Source organism: Tiliqua scincoides, chromosome 4 (assembly GCF_035046505.1).
Source record: "Tiliqua scincoides isolate rTilSci1 chromosome 4, rTilSci1.hap2, whole genome shotgun sequence".
In the NCBI taxonomy this organism is placed as follows: domain Eukaryota; kingdom Metazoa; phylum Chordata; class Lepidosauria; order Squamata; family Scincidae; genus Tiliqua; species Tiliqua scincoides.
Genome location: NC_089824.1, coordinates 152,224,644 through 152,243,911, shown reverse-complemented (window position 1 = coordinate 152,243,911; position 19,268 = coordinate 152,224,644). Strand labels below are relative to the sequence as shown.

Here is a 19,268-nt window from a genome sequence, read left to right as displayed (position 1 = left end):
TGAATCATCAGTGCACATCAATGGACAATAATATGAACGCTGGACACTGCTTTTTGTACCCAGCCTGCAACAAGCCATCTTAATTTATCATGAGCTCAGGAAGGGGAGAGTGATATTTCAATGTCCCTGACTGTGACCAGAAATCCATGCCATTGTGCAACTATGGGCACAATCCTAACCAACTTTCCAGCACTGGCATAGCTGTGCCAGTGGGGCATGTGCTGCATCCTGCAGGTGGGGGAAAGTCACAGAGGCCTTCTCAAGGTAAGGAAATATTTGTTTGTTCCCTTAGAGCTGCAATGGCCTTATGTCAGTGCTGGAAAGTTGGTTAGGATTGCTCCCTATGAGTACAAGAAGACGCCTGCGGTATCAGGCCAAGGGCCCACCTAGTCCAGCTTCCAGTATCTCACAGTGACCCACCACATGCCTCAGGGAACACCCTGTTGCCACATTCCATGTGGCTACCTCTAAAACCCAGAGGTTGTATATAGTCATCCACGTTTGCAACCTGAGATGGACTTTTCCTCCATAAATCCCAATAAATCCTTCATAAATCTGATTTTCCTCCAAGCAGATATCTAGGTCAGGTGCCATCAAAATATCCTGTGGCAAGGAGTTCCACTGAGTAATTACTCACTGGGGAAATAAATATTTTCTTTTGTCTGTTCCAATTTTAGTAGATGCCCCTGGTTCTGATGTAGTACAAGAGGGAAGACAACTGTGGCAAGATGTGGAGTGAAAAATATTCAAATATCTGCATTTGTACTTTCCAAATCTAGAGGGTGCTCTTCCTGATTGTTTGCCAGGATGAGCCACATTTATATGCACACAGACCACAAGCACACATAGGATGAAACAGCAACACACTAAGCAGGAACAATTAACGCTCTGGTAACACAGTGAATAAGAGAATTATATATTGAGCAGCCCTTGTATGTGCAAAACTAGAATCACATACATGCATTTTACTATACCTCTGTAAGAATTAGGAAGTTTCAGAGTGCAATTTGTGGTGTACCTGAAGAAAGGACTCACTGTGGGTCAATGTCTAAGGCTAGGTCTCCAAACAGTATGCTATTTATTTGGCGGGTTTGACTTATATTACTTGTGAACTGTGCTAAAATCCCTCTCAATAAACACTATAACTTTGAAACAGTTTTCTCGCAGTTGTTGGTCTGCTTTTTGTCTGATCCTGCTAAAATCACTTGTGTTTTCAGGGCTAAACTGTTAAGGTGGAATGGGAGTGCACACCCACACCATTTCAGCTCCCCACATATTAATTCCCCAAAGTAAGCCCAGTGATAATAACAGACAGGGACCTCGCTCAGTGGAAGAGGAGCTGCTTTGCACTCCCTGGCAGTTTTTCATCCCTAGCAATGACCCCTGCCGGAAATCCTGGAGAACTACTGCCACTCACTGCAGATGATTTATCTGACTCAGCATAAAATGCATTGTATGTCAGAAGGGAAGGTCTGAGCACACAAAGCCTTGAAACTGCTATACAAACTGCTGAATCACCTTGCAAATTGAAGTTGTATTTTATGCCAATCCTCATTCTGTTTATTATTTGTGGACCCCAAAACATCTCTCTCTCTCTCTCTCTCTCTCTCTCTCTCTCTCTATCAGACAAGAAAATCAGGTTCTGCTTTTGATTGGTATCTTATAGAACAGTGGTCTCCAAAGTAGAGACCAATGCTAATCTGCAAAGGCTTTCCCAGTATGGATGGCGCTAACCATTCCTCAGGGGAACCACGATAAACCACCTCATTCACCCCCATTCCTCCCCATGTCCAGCTGCTTCTGCCTGAAAATCCAGATGCAAAGCCTGCTGGAGTATCGGAGGTTGGAAGCGGCTGGACGTGAGGAGCAATGGGGGCAAATGGAGGTACGTTGTCAAAGTTCCTTCATGAAAAAGTAAGCCCCATTTGTGCAGGAGAGGGCTTTGGAAGAATGCTGGATCCAACCTGTGGGCCGTAGTCTGGAGAGCCCTAATATAGAACATTATGTAGCAACTTAGAAATAGACAGTATTAACAGATACTAATTTTGTATGGAGCAGACATCAGAGTTTCAGTTCTAGGTATGAACCAAAGGGAATGGCAGAACATTCCCCCATGTTGCAAACCAACACTGTCTGAGAATGTTCTGGATCTCTAAAGGTTAAACTAGATATAAGCTGGCTGATCCCCATGTCTTAATTTCCTACAGAGGAAAATGAAGGAACATTCTTGTTCCTACAGAGGAACAAGAAGAGCCCTGCTGGATCAGGCCAAAGACCCATCTAGTCCAGCTTCCAGTATCTCATAGTGGCCCACCAAATGCTTCAGGGAGCACAAAAGACGTAATCTACTTCTAAAATTAGGAGCTTAGACATACTTATCAAGATGTAACCCATGATGGACTTTTCCTCCAGAAATTTGTCCAATCCCCTCTTAAAGCCATCTATACGAGGTGCCATCACCACTTCCTGTGGCAAGGAGTTCTACAGACTACATGCTGGGTAAAGAAATATTTTCTTTTGTCTGTTCTAACTCTCCCAACACTCAATTTTAGAGGCTGTCCCCTGGTTCTGGTGTTATGTGAGAAGGAAAAGAGCATCTCTCTATCCACTCTGTCCATCCCCTGCATAATTTTGTAAGTCTCAATCATGTCCCCCCTCAGGCACCTCTTTTCTAGACTGAAGAGCCCCAAACACTGTAGCCTTTCCTCATAAGGGAGGTGCCCATAGCAGTGACTTTATTGTGGTGTTTTTTATAATAACTCTTTGTGATTTTGAGGGTGGGGCTGGGAGTGCAGCAATGAATGAAAGGAAATAATGGTGGAAGAAAAGTGGTTTTGGGACAAAGGGTGCTTTGCACCCCTTCACCCCAAAAGAAAGATGCAAAGTCAGAACCATCAGGTCTCTGCCAATGCTGCCTTAACTTTTGCTGTCTGACAGACCAGTAGGAAGAGTGACCATTTGGACTGATGGGAGTGGCATTTTGGGGAACAGGAAAACAGGAGAATTTATGGAAGTTCATATTCCATATCCATTGATTTAGGATCTGTGGACTTACCGTATTTTTCGCTCTATAAGATGCACCTGACCATAAGACGCACCTAGTTTTTAGAGGAGGAAAACAGGGAAAAAAAATATTCTGAACCAAATAGTGTAATAAAATATTCTCTCCGCTGCTCTGTTTCCATGCTCCTTAGCATATTTTACTACCTCTAGTTTAAAAGGAATTTTATATGCTAGCCTTTTCTGCTTTATCATCCTTGCACTGGTAGAATGAGGTACTGTAGTATTTTTCTGCAAGTGCATTGTCACTAAGCCCTGAACATTTGCATTACCACTGAGCGACTGCATTTGCATTTCAATTTGCATTTGCATTACCATTGTATTTGCATTTGCATTACCATTGAGCACAGGCAGGACCCTGGTCAGGGGCAGAAGCACCTGCCAAGGAGGCTCTGCTGCCCTGAGAACGCCTGCAGCTTTGCAGTATTCGCTCCATAAGACGCACACACTTCCCCCCTCACTTTTTTGGGGGGGAAAGTGCGTCTTATGGAGCAAAAAATACGGTAAGTCACTGTGGGTTCAGAACTCACAGTGAAGGACTAGACCTAATCAGAATCAGGATTCTTCACAGTGAACTCACAGTGAAGGACTAGACCTAAGCACCCAGTTGCAACTGCAGGTGTTCTCCAGTTGCATCCAGGAGGTTCTCTCTCTCTCTTTTAACAAAAAGTGTCTTTCTGAGGCACTTTCTGAGTGCCTTTCTGAGGCCAGAGAACATCTCCGGTCATGTCCAGAGGTCCTATGGACTAGATCTGCAGATTCGCTTATCCGTGGGTTTCATTCTCTGTAGAGTGGTCTGGGAATGGATCCAACTGTGGATAGCAAGGTCCAAACTGTACATTAATAACCAGGAGAAGGGTGCAGAGGATGAAAGGGGAGAAGGATGGGTACACTGAGGGCCTGTCTAGGGTGCCTTGGAACCCAGGACTAGTCAGTATGTTAGTGGAGCAATCACACCTGAAACTGACTTTTTCATTCCCTTTGAAAAGATTTGAGGGAGAAGAAGAGAAAATATATTTTTGCAAATACCAAAAAAAAAGTGGATCAAGCTTAAGGATCTGTAATTTATTTAATGATGGTCATAACCTCACTTAGACAGAGACCGTTTACATGATTTACGGATTCCTTCTTCCCCTTGTTAATTTGTCTCATTTCTTAGAAAATTACGCACACTTAATCACTCCAAGAATAAAATTAGCTAGAGTGCCCATTTAGTGGTAAAAAGAGTATAGATAACTTTCAGTCTGAAAAAACTGGAAGAAAGGAGCAAGTTAAAGGATGGATGGGGGTGTGCGTGCATGTGTGTGTACAACTAGAGCTCATTTTCATTTGTAGAATAATCTATACAAGAGGAAGGGGAGAAGTGGCAGTGGGAAGGGGATACAGCCTTTTTCCTGTGCATTGTTGACCTAGTCTGAATTCTCACCCACAAATGGGATTGTTAGCCAGCTGGGGCCCCAGTTCAGTGATTCTGTAGTTCAGTATTAGATCACTGGCTTTCCATGCACAAGGGTCCAGGTTTAATCCCTGGCATCTCTAGGTGGTGGTGGGGGGGGCGTTTGGGCTGAGAAAGACCTCTGCCTGAAGCCCTGGAGAAGCTGCTGCCGGTACTGAGCTAGAGGGACAGCTGGTCTGACTCAGGAGCTGGTTGGTTCCTAAATTGTAAGGCAGTGAAAGTTGTGCATCCAAACAGAACCAGCCTTAGGAGCTGCAGGGCCCAAAGCAAAACATTTTTGCCACACACACCCCCACGCAGACCCCTATACTCATCAGAATGGGTATCAGTGGTAAGGAATCCCGCAGCAGCTTCACCACCAACTGCTTCTAGGGGAGGGGGGGGCAGTTTCAAGCCAATTGGACCGAGAGCAGGCAGGAGGAAAGACCATTCAGTGGCAATGCTCTGCTCACCACACTCTCCTTGTGACACCTCAGCATGGAAGATTCCATGCTGGAGCATCAGCTATGGAGCGAGGTGCTGGCTGCAGTGTGGGCAGTCCACTTATGTGGGACCCCTCCAGGCATGGGGCCCAATTTGGTCAAATTGCCCTAAGGCCACCCTGCACCCAAACCCTCTATCCTCTCCCAAAGCCGTTTTTTTTTTTTTTTTTGGCAAGAGAAATGTGATGTCACGATTCTAATATGTATATTTGCACTGCTGTGTACTTGGCCCCACCATAGGTGAAAAACAGCAAAGCACCTAGAAAAAGATCACAACCTATTGAGTTGTAAATTGCGCCTATATTCCATTACTGATTGAGGCAACCTGGGTGTTTAGTCCTGAAGGCGGATGGCATAAATGAGCTTCTAATCCATTAACTCTCCACATCTGTTGGGAAACTTGGTAGAAAGGAACAGAGAAATCTATTTTCTGCCATACTTAGATGAAAAAGGAGAGACAGAAATTCTGTTGTATTTTTTTCCCCTCTTCTGCCCACTCGAGGTATATAAAACCATTACATTTAAGTACCATAATAGCCAACATATGCTTTTCTTTAGAAACGACACCACCATCTGGATTAACTTCAACCAATGATTTCAGACAATATTGTGGATTTTTTTTTCCTCCTGACTAGCAAAAACTACCCTAGAGAGCAACTATAGCTTCAGATGGAGAATAACAGACACAGAATTAAAAGTATTCCTTCCCTGCCACCTGAAAACTAGATTGAGGGGACAGACTTCCAGTGTAACATACTGATCTGAATTCATATGCTAATTAATTAAAAAGTCAGTAAAGATATCCCTCAGTGCCACGTGTGCTCATCTCCCACTACTTTTGGCAGCAGGACTGGAAAGCATTACGGTTAATCAATTGATGGTCCTTGCTGCACTGATGAGAGGATATCCAAATTGCCTCTTCTGTATCTTCATGCCAGTTATTTCACTATTGTAATGACTGTGTGGGCAATGACTGGCATACAGAAATGGCTTTTTAACACTTAGCTGTCTGGAAGATTTTTCCTTAGATTGAAAAGCGGGGCAAAGGGTGGGGGAGAACACGGAGGGAAGGTCTTCTCACCTGAATGAATCCTTACTAGCCTCGTGGCTATTGTCATGAACGTAGCAAACCTTCTGGGCCACGACATCCAACTGGCTGTAGCGGGAAATGGGCACGCCGGGATAATTGATGTACTCAATCTGACCATGCACAGGTGGCACCGAAATGGCATACAGCAGCTTCTCGGGTTTGCCAGTCCCATCTGTTGCCATCAGAACATCTGTCGTCAAGGTCACCCTGTCACCCTCTGTTAAAGTTACAGGTTTGGTGAATAGAACAATGTCACCTAAAATAAAAGGGAGGGGGGAGAGTTAGAGAAAAAAACATCACACGCAGAATGAGACAAGACAATCTGTGTGTGGATGTGTGGCTGGGGGAGCTCAATCCTTTCATATGCCATAGAGGAAACTGGATTGAGATGGGAGGGGGCAAGTAAAGCAGCTCATTCTACAGAGCAAAAACACACACACACACAGAGGAGGGGGAAAGCCAGGGGTGACTGAGATGCCGTGATGAAGCATTTCACAGGGATTAACAAAGAGACTTTTGCCAAACAAGGCTGGGAAAGGATTCCTTTGGTACCTGCTGGCTTTGGACATCTCTGTCTTAAATAACTAGAACAAAACAAACATGTATTGAAAAAAAGCATTTTAACACAACGTAAGAGTTACTGGTTCCAAAATATTTGCACAGATGAAAGGTTAAGTTATATGTATTGCTCCGTAGGGACTCAGCACTGCATCAAGAATGTGTGTGCACCCATGTGGGTATATTGAGCAATATTTGGGTGCACATACAAGCAGAGGGGTTGGCACACACGTGCAGATATGCACATATCATCATGTGAACATGCATTTCCCCCCTCACCACAAATTATTCGAAACTGTCTCTTTATTGGAAGTGACCCATTTGTATACACAGAACAATTAAGTTAATAGATCCACATGGGCTGATGGACCAAATGCCCTAATGTACTCAGCACAGCATGGCATTTTAAGCCGATGGGGTTATATGATGCTGTAACCTTGCCAAGGGTGATTCCCCTGTTACAGGGGATTTGTTACAGTCCTTCAAAAAAGAAAAAAAATGTCTGAAAAATATACGAGAAATTGTGGAAATTTCTCATGCACCAGTTAAGAGCTTGAAAGCCAGCCATAAGTCATGCGCTCAACTATCTCTCTCTTCATCTTCTCCATCATAACTATCACCATCCTCTCATTAACCATGGCATTCCTCTATGTCTAACAAGAACTCCCATCTTCAACTGAGTCTTAGGACCAAACCAGGCACACTTGCTGACATGAGGTTCTTGGGTATAGTAACATAGCTAAGGCAGGGACAGGGGGGGTCACACTGTCGTCGTCATCCCTGTGGCGTAGGTGATTGCACTTACTTTACTCACTGGCCCTCCTACCTGCCCTTCATCTTCGTATGGCTTTAAATTGAATTGTTTTAGGAGGCGAGGGCCACAGTGTGCTGGGTGAGTGAACTTCATTAGCTTTATTTATGATTAGCACAGGTACAGAACTAACCATGGATAAAGTGACAAGAAATACAAGGGGAGGCAGAATTTGCAGCAGAAGTTAAAGGAGAAGGCACAAACCCATAGCTCAATCTCAGATTCTTAACTACACTCTCTCTATGGCAGGGGTGTCCAAACATTTTGGCAAGAGAGCCACATCATCTCTCTGACATGGTGTCGGGGGCTGGGAAAAAAAGGAATTAATTTACCTTTCAAATTTGAATAAATTTACATAAATGAAAATATTAGAGATAGAACTTATATGAATGAATGAAGGTCTTGCAGTAGCTCAAGGCCTATTAAAGGCCTTGTACAAAGCAAGGTTAGCCTTTCCTTTGCTGCCACTGCTGCGTCACAGACATGAAAGAGCAAGTAGTGGAGGGAGCCCTCATCCCACAGCTCAGGTGAGAGGTCGAACAGTCATCCTCATACTGGGAGCAGTTGCATTGGGTCAGCATGGGCTCCAGCAAGTCTCTGGAGGGCCAGAGGCTCATTGCAAACTGGGGGCTCCCTGAGCGCCAGATTGGAAGTCCCCGAGGGCCGCAAGTGGCCCCGGGGCTGGGGTTTGGGCACCCCTACTCTATGGCATATACCGAAGGCATCCTAATTAATTTTTCTAAAACTATCCGAATCTAGCAGTTTTGAATATTGCCCTTCAGGACAAAAAAGGAGACACATACCAAGGAGAAAGGTTTTAGCCTAGATAATTCCTGGTTGTACAACGTTTTATTTGATATGTTTTATTTGCTGCGACTATATGCTTCCCTTTTTTGCCACTCCATTCACAGGTGGCAAAAGTGGGATGCCCATTTTGAGGACTTAAGCTCTTCCTGTTTTGCAATGCAGGGGAACGTTCAAAAGTGGTACTCTTCAGCTGCATCCTTAACCATGCCCCTCAGCTGCAGCCCATTTTAACATCTCATTCCCAGCTTACTGTGCTGCATATATAGATAAGTTTCAGGAAAAATCTTAGAGCCAAAGCAGTCCTTGGCATTTTAGGATCTGGAAAACTAGAGTTCCCATTCTGTGCTGCATGTGGAAGAGACACAGGAATGAACAGAATGACAGTCCCTCCTAAGAGCCATAACTAGGGTGAAGCCTGAGGGCACCCTCAAGCATTGCACCAAGGGGGGGGTGCATGACTGCCCCTCAGGATACACCCTTGAAGGGGAGCCTCAATAGGAGAAGAAATGGGGGATGTGAAGCCACTGCAGCAAGAGTCCTTCCTCTGGGGAGAACCCAGAAGTGACATCACATGACACCATGTCATGTGATATTGTGACATTATTGCCCTGGGCACTAGGGCAGGGGTCTCCAAACCCTGGCCCGGGGCCAGATGTGGCCCACAGTGAGCCTCTGTCTGGCCCGCGGCCAGCCCCTTGTCCTCTAAAACCCTCTGGCCCACTCGACTGAACATGACCAGAGCTGTGCTCTGATTGCATCTGGAGGGTGTTCTGAGGGCTGGAGAGGCTGGAGAGGCTGAGTGAATGAGCCCACTCATTTATTTATTCATTCATCTAAGTTCCATCTCTAATTTATTTATTTAAATTTTATATTTAAATTCTTTTCCGGCCTTTAGCACTGCACCAGATATTTCATGCAGCCCTCTGACCAAAAAGTTTGGAGACCAACGCTAGGGCATTGCATTACAGCTCTGTCCCTCCTCTTAAACAGCTACTCCAAATGACTTGCCTCATTGTTCTATGACCTTGTTCAAAGCCAGAATTCCAGGATGAAGTGCTTGTTAACTGGACTCCAAAATACTATCCCTTCCAAGCCAGCGCTCAAATTATGGAGGAAAGGATTTCCTTAGTAAAAATCCAGAAGCCTGATTCCTCCTAATTTTAGCCAAATCATGATTCCTGCTGTAAACTTCTAAAAACATTAGGAAAGAAGGTGATCAGAAAAGATAAGGGGCTTCTCCTGTACTTAAAGCACTGTGGTACACATTGTCATGCGAAAAAATATATCTAATGGCTAGGTTAAGTAGAATCATCTGAAAAAAATTGTTTCCATGCAGCTTCCTGAGTTTCTTTGTTTTATAGTTCTCTTGTCTGACTCTATGTTGGCTAGAACTGAAAGATATTGCCATACCACACTGACAATCTAGTTTCCAACATGTTATGCATGCAACATTGGAATGTAATACAGTGATGCCTCGCAAGATGAATGCCTCGCGCAACGAAAAACTCGCAAGACGAAAGTGTTTTGCTATTTTTTTGGTGACTCGCAAGACGAATTTTTTAAAATGTATCAAGAAATTATATGGGGTAGGAAGAATAACTGCACTCAAGGGAAAACATAAAGTGAAAGGGCAATGCAGCAAATGCTGTATGACCCAAATAGATCCTCATAATGATTAGATAGAAGGTGGTGGTGTGTACTTTGGATGTGTGACTGCTTAACATACTAACCAGGGATGTGCTCAAGTCAGTCAGCAGCCCCATAACTCAACTAGCGAGTTGTAACAAGTGGCCATCACAACTCGACTTGTGAACAATTTTGAGTCTTTCAAGTCACGACTCTGAGTCATTTTGAGTCACGAGTCCCTGAATTGTACACTAAATAAACTGAAGCCATTTGTTCCTATCGCAAGAAGCACCCCCTTCCCCCATCCTTTGGCCACTGCCTCCTCTCCTTCATGCAGAAAAAATTGAGCAGTTTGGTATCTTAAAGAGAGCCCCCTCCCCTTGATGTCCTGGCTGCCCTTGTCTTCAGCATCCTTCCACCGCCTCATGCAGCCCCCCAAATCTTAAAGCTTCCTCCTTCCCTCAACAACCCCCAGTCTCCACCTCCTGAAACCAAAACCTACACCCCCACCTCATCTACTGCTACTGTCAGTCTGAAGGCCAGATTCCAGATCACCCATGAGGCCTTTGGCATGACACAGAAGCAGCAGGAAAAAAACAATCTAAGCCAGAACACACACACACGCACATAAGTAGAGACTCGAGATAGGCATTTCGAATCTATTTCAAGTTCAGACTCTTTTTTCGAGTCACTGGCCCCAAGACGCAAGTTGAGTCCAGGTCAGTGACATCCATGACTAAAGTCAAGTCAAGTTGTCAAAAACAGCATTTCTGAGCGACTTGAGTTGAGTCAACCCGAGTGCCCATCTATGATATTAACATACATCTTGAAATATCTTTCCAATTTCGTAAGGAGACAAGGACAGTTCTTGCCCTGGTGTTAGTTTTGCAATTCTAGCTGGGAAGGATTACAAATGTACACTCTCCTCACTCACCCTTCCTCCATTTGCTCAAAGTTTACCTTAAATGTTACTTGATTGCACTTATTATAGTCTCATTAACTACAGAAAGTAAAGAATTAGATGAGAATTAAGCATACACACATGCAAGTCGTGGAGTTCAATTAATTAAACAAACAATCAGTGTTGAGCTACGTTGGAGCAAAAAGCAGAGTTTCCTCATCCAATTATCAATCCATATGTAAATACAAATGAATTGCCAAATGTTACCCTTGCTGGAAACAAGTACAGGTGCACCCCTATATTCACAGGGGATCTGTTCCATGGACCCCCACAGATAAAAGAAACCGCAGCTATGGGGGATACTTGTCTCCATGCCCCCACCCCCTCCCCACTTACCAAAGCAAAAATGGTCTTAACAGAGTGGCTATAAGTTTACAAGCTTATAGCAATCTTCAGTCTGCCTCCTGGGACTTAAAAAAAACCCCAACTAGATCAAGGTGAACAGGAAGCTGTTACCTTATGACTAGCTGAAGCACTCTGTGGCCATGCCTCCTGCTCTCCCTATGCCTCTTCTATGTTCTCAGAGGCATGTACTGTCCCAGAACTGTCTCCAGTCTAAGGCTTTGTTTTTCCACAATGTGCTTTGAACAGATGACATCCTGGCTCAACACTTAGGATCTTGAAATAAGCCTTTGGTCATTCCTAAACATATCTCCCTGTGACGGGATGATTACCCCTATGAGGTGTCCTAGCACAACCTCTGGCTTCAAGTTTTGTCTGGTTCAATTTGTTCTCAGTCTTGTGGTGTGCACAAGACTGCAAATACACCTATAAACAAAGACCAGGGGGATGCACATCTCAAAATAAGCCTTGAACCACGGAAATATCCATCCATCCCACCAGGAGCCTATGAGATATCTCAGCCTCATGCCAACACAAATCTCTACTTCCACAAGCCAGTGTCTAGTGTCATGTACATTAATATTTGTTTCTTGTTCACACTCATATCCCACCTTTCTTTGAGGAGCTCAGGGGAACATCCATGGATTACGTTTTTTTATCCTCAAAAGAACCTTGTGGGGTAGATGTTAGGCTTAAAGATGGTGACTGGCAAGATCGCTCAGTGAGCGTCATGGTTTAGAGAGGATTCAAACTCATGTTCTCCTGGTTCTAGGTCTAATGCTCTAGCTACTCCACCACCCTGGTTTTCAAGCACACAAATTCTGAATGGGATCTCATAGCCCAATCCTAAAGTTGGCGCCGCTGTCAGGTGCAGCGGCACCAAAGCAGCCACTGCTGTATCCTGCAGCACCACAGCAGCTACCAGAAGTCTCCTTGGAAAGCCCCAAGCCCTGCAATTGCAATGGGACTTTTGCACTGCCTATTTTTCTGGTACAGACTTGAGAGAATCCATGTCTGTTCAGAAAGCCTGACACAGAGTTCAGGATTTTGCAAAGCAGAGCTCCACCGGTCCCGCCCTCCTCCTGCCCTGGTTCCTCCCCCAGACCCAGAATGTCTCCCCTGCCCCGGAAGCCCTCACTGCTGCTCCGAGCTCTTACCTAGCTCCAAGCAGTGTCTGACTGGTGCTCAACTGGCACCAGCTCTGACTTGATGCATCGTGTTGCCGGCATGCCTTACGCATGTTTGTGACAGCCAGTGCTGTAGGTCAGCACTGGTGCTGGCCCGGCTCAGGATTGGGCCCTCAGTCCCCTGTGGATATTTTCATAGGAATGGGAATAAGTCAAGCATTTGAAAGAGCTGTGTTGCTGTCTTATTGTAAACACACATGCACACATTTTTATACTTTCTAAAATACATGAAATACCCAGATTTTTTAGGATTAATAGATTATCAAGCATGCCAGTTGGCACTCTGGATTTCCTTTTTTTTTTTTTTAAATCCCTGTAATAAATGCAGCTGTTTACTAATAAATAAAGCCTCAGCTGTAACCGAAATAAATTAGATGCATTTAATTGGTTGATTGCAAACCTCCCCTCTTTATTACAATACTGCTCCTTGTTATTTTATGATGTCAGGGTAACATGGCAGATTGACAGAGTGTTTATGAATCACAGTTTACAGATGGCATCCCTGTTTTCTTCAGCAGTTATGAGCACAAGTCGCAGGAGGACTCAATAGAGGGTTTTCGCCAAAGAAGACCCCCAGAGATTTAGCTGCTTCCATTTCTCTTATGCCAATCTTCTTCCTGACAGGAGCACTATTTCACAAAAACCTATGTTCAATAAATTACAGCCACCTGGCACAAATTTAGAAATATTTAACACTCGAAGGACTCCTGTATACCTCCGTGTGATTTCTATTCATTTCCTAAAAGGACTTAACAACAATGCGTGGAACAGGCCTCACGCAGTCGCTCTTGTGCAATCTGGGGAGGGCTTTCAGCCTCCCTGAAATTAGAAGAGTGGGAGGAGTTGATATGGCTTCTAACACCCCCTCTTCCCATCTAGCGAATGTCCTAAGTTCTCTTGAGGACCCCTGAGCCTTGAACTCTGCCTAGACTCTTGACAACTTTGAAATTCAGCAGGGATAGAATCCTGGATCGCAGTATGTAAGGAAGTTTTTGGAACTGAACTCTTTCTTTTTGGTCACTAGTCACGAACACACACAGGGGGGTTTGCAGTCATAATAGTAAACAGATTTGTAAACTTGTGCTATTAGTTATGCGCATAATGGATTGGATTTTAATTAGCTTGTTCATCAGAATGCTGGAGATAGCATCCTTTGTAGATAGTGAAAAGTACAGACTTCACCCATGCATTAAAAAAACACATCAGTGGTACATAAGGAGAAACAGGGACATCTTTTGCTTCCCTTGGCTTTCGACAACACACATTGCCCCCTCCCAAATTGGTCCACAAATGCATTTTAAAAAACCTCAGCTTTTTGTCCACCTTTGTCCACCCTTCTAATGAAGATATAGAAGCTCTCTGGTGGTAAGCTGTTCTGCCCATCTGTCACATAAAATCGGAAGCTGTCGTGACTTTCATGAACCAGGATGCTCGTATGGAAATACCAGAGGCGGTTCATGTCCACGTCGTCTTGAGTGAAATTCATTCCAGGATGTAGTGTGCTCCAAGCTGATGTGGTCTGGGGAAAAAATCACGAAATTAGCGGCTGGAAACAGATATACACAGAGAGACAAACCTGGCATGCTCTGTGGACAGTTGTGACCTCAGCTATTCAATAAGTCACTTTTTTGTCTTTGTCTTTGTTAGACAGGGCTAACAATGGCCTGTTGCCCCTACACCCATACAAAGGAAAGGCAGAGGGGAAAATGCAGTAGGTGAAACTGCCTCAAGTCCAGTTTGATCCCTGAGATGGGGATGCAGGTATCCCATAACTATTAGCTGCCTTATGAATGGGCCAGAAGAAATCTGAAGGACTTGGCTGTGGCAAGAGGGTGTGCAAGAAAGATCATGAATGATGCTGAATCACCATTTGGTAATTGCATGACTGACCATCTGAAGGAAGCCATCCGTGGGAGTGGCACTGAGACCCAGACTAGTGCAAATGTGCCTGTTGTGTCTCATTAAAGAACCTGCACATGAAATAAGTCATTTCAGTCAGGCGTTCTTAATGGCTTTTAGCACAAGCTTCTATCTTATTTGTATCCTCCCTGTTCACTCAGCGTAGTACACAGATGGATTAGTCTCACTTTTAAAACATTCTCAGGCCTATTTGAGGAAGTTAGGCTGAAAGAAAGAGTGACTAGCCTAAGGTCAGCCAAGGAGGTTCAACTGGGTTGAGATGTGAACTCAGCCCTCTGCCCCAGTTCAAGTTTGTCCACTACACCAGGTTGGTTCACTGATTCATTGACGGCAGAGCACACTAAACGGTTATACATATTATGCTTTCTTCTGCTGAAATATTTACTATGCTGGTAATTAGCCATTGGTTATTTATTCACTGTTACCAGTTGAGAAAATATACATAGGTCTACATAACCTATTAGCACTTCTTCCAAAACAGGTCCCCCCCCCCCCATATGCCTTTTAGACAATTCTCACCAGCCTGTTGTCTCTCCTGGATCTTACTTCCCAACCAGTCACACAGAAAAAGCCCTGGCATATGCCAAGAGCTGCAGATGGATCCATTATAGCACACCCTGATGTTCATAGCTGATGCCCAGGTGTCTTGACTTGCACTTGCTAGCTAGCCAGAAGCTGATTTGATGCCAAGAGAAGGTTCAAGACAATTAGATGCCATCATAAAAGGAGTTTGAGGGGTTCTTTTAATACTAAGCAAGCTAACAGAAGGCTATCTCCAACAGCAGGCACTGGTGTAAGGGGTTCTCCATAGAACTGGCCTTGCTGTCAGCTTGAAACTCTCAAGTTGTTTCACCATAATCCAGTGTTTGAGCCTGTATCAATAGCCCACAGGAGGGCATGAAGAGGGCTAAAGAGCAATTTGTCTCTATGTACAACTACCCAATTGTGACTGAGCAGACCCAAATTTGATATAGAAACTTGATCCCTTTGCAACAAGGTCATTAGTCTGTGGCCCATTTTATGCAGGCAGAACACGGGCCCAATTCAAACATTTAGCAGCAGTGCAGTGCCACTGGCAAATAGAATACACAGGTTACAGGGAGGGGGTGGATTCTCCCTCACTGGAGATCTCTACAGTGCTCTACAGGCACCTGCTAGAGTTCCTCTAGTACACCAGGAATGTTTTCTATGCTGAGAACCTTTTAATGTGTTGCACATGGCAAATGTGCAATGCTTGAAGCAGACAAGTCTTAGAAACTGATGAATTTATGAGAAATAATGTGCCATTTTGCACAACACTTGAGTGTCGTTGGTGCAGCAGAGTTTGGACAGTTTCATTTTCAGCATATATTTGTACCTCATTGTGGATTAAGAATTCCTGCATGCTACTCCAGTGTGATGGCCCCATGCATATTTATCAGTTCTATCTCTTCCAGCTGGTTTCAGGTCACAATCTTATCCACACTTACTTGGGAGTAAGCCCCATTGACTATAATGGAACTTACTTCTGAGTAGACAGGGATAGGATTGGGCATTCATTGTTTGCTAGTCAATAGAGAATAGGAGCTGCTCTTGTAACACTGTTTTTAAAGATGATTACTAAATACACTCTTTTGGAGAGAACTGGAGGGCCTTTGCATAGAAAAAACAGACATTTCACATCCTATAATACGCACTGGAACTAGGCACAAGTGGTAATCCACCAAGCACTATCTCCATTCACTTCAAGGTGCCCTTTCAAAACTCTACACCCCCTGTTTTATGGGCAAGCTTCCTTCCTCCACTCTGTTGTGATCATGTTTGCTTGCCTACATGAATCCAAATGGTGGGGAAACTATAAACTTCTTTGGTTTCACAGGTCATATTTAATTTTAACATAAACAGAGTATTCAGAGCTATAATCACACCTCATTATGATGACTATTTCCTTCCTTTTACCAAATGAGTGGAATTTCACCACTGAACTCAAAAGAGTTTCTTCTGATTGGACACTTTAGAGTTCACACTTTTAAAAGAAGCAAAATGCTGAGTTCTGTAAATATTATCCCTTGTTGCTAAATAATCTGCAGGGATATTCTTAGCTGAGTTCCTGGGGATCACAACAACTATAACCACCAATACATGGTACCTTACTTTAGCTAAGAATAAAATCCCTTTGGCATTATGAATATTTTCCATCTTCTTATCCTTTTGCCTTTTAAGATCACCGGTTGAACAGTTAAAACAGTTGAGGTCCATGTTCCCACCAAACAAGAAGAAAATCTCACCCACATGCAGTAACCCCCTGAAATACTTCTCTATTTTGAGCTAGTTTTCAAATTTCCTTATGCTCTCAGGGTGCCAAAATGCTGGAAGACTACTTACAAAAAACTGCCTCCCCCCCCTCTCTCTCTCGCTCGCTCTCTGTTTATATGAGTAGATTATGTGAAACTCATTACATTTTATGGTTTTGCACAAAAACCTTAGTTTCCTACTAATATTATGCAATGACATAATGCCATTTGTAGAGGTGTCACATAAAGGGATTGACTTTTACAGGCTTCTGATGGCAAGACTATCCACTTTATATTCTGTTTTATGTAAGCGTTCTCAAAATTTATTGATCCCAACAGATTTCTCAAGTTACTTAATTATAAAAGGAAGACTATACCATGGTGACTTAGCAAACCAATATAGAAGTCAGTTAAGAGATTTTGCTCTTGCTATAGAAAGCTGATTCAAAGAAGCAAGAAAACTGGACATCAATGTTCAGGGTCTTTTCAAGGACAAATCAAAATGGGGGATAGGAGGCTAAATGCTTCTTTAATGCTTATGCTCCACTTCCTTAGATTCCAGGTGTGATGTTTGTAGGCTTGTTTGTGCATGTATGTAACTTTGAAAAGCATGTGCAAATTTCAGCTGGTTCTGAATATGGCACCCCAGCTATTACTGAGGGGTGCAAGTTTATGACCCTGCCATTGCAATGCCTGTACTGGTTTCAGGATGCTTCCAGGTGCAATTCAAAGTGACTTTTAAAGCCTGGGCCATGAACTTGAAGGCCAGCTCCTCCTGCATGAGACTGTGTGCCTGGGGGAGGCCCTCATGTGCATTTTGCCAATACTTGACATTTATTTGGCTGGGACCTTGGAAAGAACATTCTCTGCAGTTGTGCCCAGTTTTTGGAACTCCCTCCCTAGGGAGAGTCATCTGGCCCCATCCCTGTTAGTTTACTATCAGATAATAAAAACGTTTTTATTCCAATAGACTTTTAATCTATGCTGGTTTTCCTGCTAATTATCTCTCTTTTTATGTATTGTTGATTATGATCTGTTCTTTTAATGCTGAACTCCAGGTTCGGGACTGATAGGTCTATAGCCAAAACATTTCTTGGAGGTAATCAGAGTTTCAAAACATTGTCAAAATCATACCTGGAAGGAGGCAATAAATCCCAAAATGCATTGTGCATGAAGTATGCAGGGGATTTTTGAGAGGTGACCTTAGAAGAGAGGGGCTAAACAGCCTAACACAGTCATTTCCCACCAAGAGTTGCAAGGGGCCAGGCAGGCAGCCATTTTTACCAGTTCATAGACCACTTATTGGAAATCCAAGGAAGGGAGGGAAAGGTGAATACTGGTGAGAGAGACAAAGCTGAGCCTAGGAGATTGGAAACACAGTAAGTGAGTATTGCACGCATACAGTCATTTGGGGCATGGTTATTCTTTTGAAGAAAACCTTATAGAGTCCAGTGAAAGTTAGTCTTAGAAAGTTGTGTAGTATAAGCTGGAAAAAGGGCTGGGGGTGGACATAAAGAGACATAAATGGTTCAAACCAAATTCCTGGAGCCCAACAGCTTGAACCCGGAGCATTTTTACTCATGGACTCCCAGTGGGACGTACAGCTCAGTCCTAACTAAATCCCTTCGTCCCAATGCGGCCTCACCAATTGGGTTCTCACTGCAGCCTGTGGGAAGCAGTCCAGAGGCCTCCTCAAAGCAAGGGAACTTTTGTTCCTTTATCCTAGGGCTAGCCTCTGCTGGCCCAGTGGGTCTCCTTGGTTCTGCACCAGCTGTTTTGGTGGTGCAAGCCCAAGGAAGTAAAAGTGGAGGGAAAGGACAGGGAACGTGGTTAGGATCTGGAGGGTGCAGATGCCACTGAGATTCACCCACACCCTCTCCCATTCCACTTGCCACCAACCCACCCCCTAGAAAGCAGTCCATGGGAGTATATACTGAAATAAACTGATCAATCTTGAAGGTGCTGCAGGATGTTGTTATATTTTGTTAGGGGTCAACATGAAATGTCATTTGTTTGGTGGGAGTGGGGAATGGAAACACAGAAAATCTTTGCCACCTTTAATTTTAGATCTCCATATTTTGGCTTGTTGTTGATGACGTAATGGAGTTGATTCCTTGAAGAATCTCTGTCGTCCACTTCTAATGACACACTAGAAATGACTTTATTCTCAGCTACTTCAACTTCTAAGCCTGCATTCCTGCAAAGTCAGGAAGAGATATGCCCAGATAAGAAAAAAGCACAGTAATTTGGCATCGAGCATCAGCCAGTAGGTAGCTGGAGAGGAGTAATTACTGCAGGCAGTAAAACAGTACATGCCATGTATGCGGTCCCTCCCACTTGCCGCTAGAGCCATTCCGGGCAGCAGCAGCAATGCACAAGAGACACCGTTTGGTTTGGCGCGCACCTGCGCATTGATGCCGCTGCCTGGAATGGCTCCGGCAGTGAGTGGGAGGGGGCCACTTACACAAAGGGACTCCAAAGTTTTCAGAACGAGGGCCACAATGGTATATTTTATACAATTTCCATCCACTGGAAAAAATGGTTTTATGGATGAATGAATGAATAAGTTTTACTTTGATCTTTTTTTGTAATCTGCGTGATATGATTCTGAACAAAATGTGACAATTGCAAAGAACCAATGCCTTACTTAAACTGAGAAATGATATATAATGGGTAAATATGACAAACATTAGCA

The 19,268-nt window shown here is 43.9% G+C and overlaps 1 protein-coding gene across 1 annotated transcript in view; it reads right to left on the bottom strand.

Moving 5' to 3' along the window:
* LOC136648482 (FRAS1-related extracellular matrix protein 1-like) overlaps positions 1 to 19,268 on the bottom strand; it is a 125,442-nt gene that overhangs the window by 48,152 nt on the left and 58,022 nt on the right. The window contains exons 21-23 of the mRNA XM_066624597.1: positions 18,629 to 18,770; positions 13,704 to 13,899; positions 6,080 to 6,344 (exon numbers count right to left, since the gene is read on the bottom strand). Coding sequence (XP_066480694.1) covers positions 6,080 to 6,344; positions 13,704 to 13,899; positions 18,629 to 18,770 — 603 coding nt within the window. The remainder of the gene's footprint in view (positions 1 to 6,079; positions 6,345 to 13,703; positions 13,900 to 18,628; positions 18,771 to 19,268) is intronic.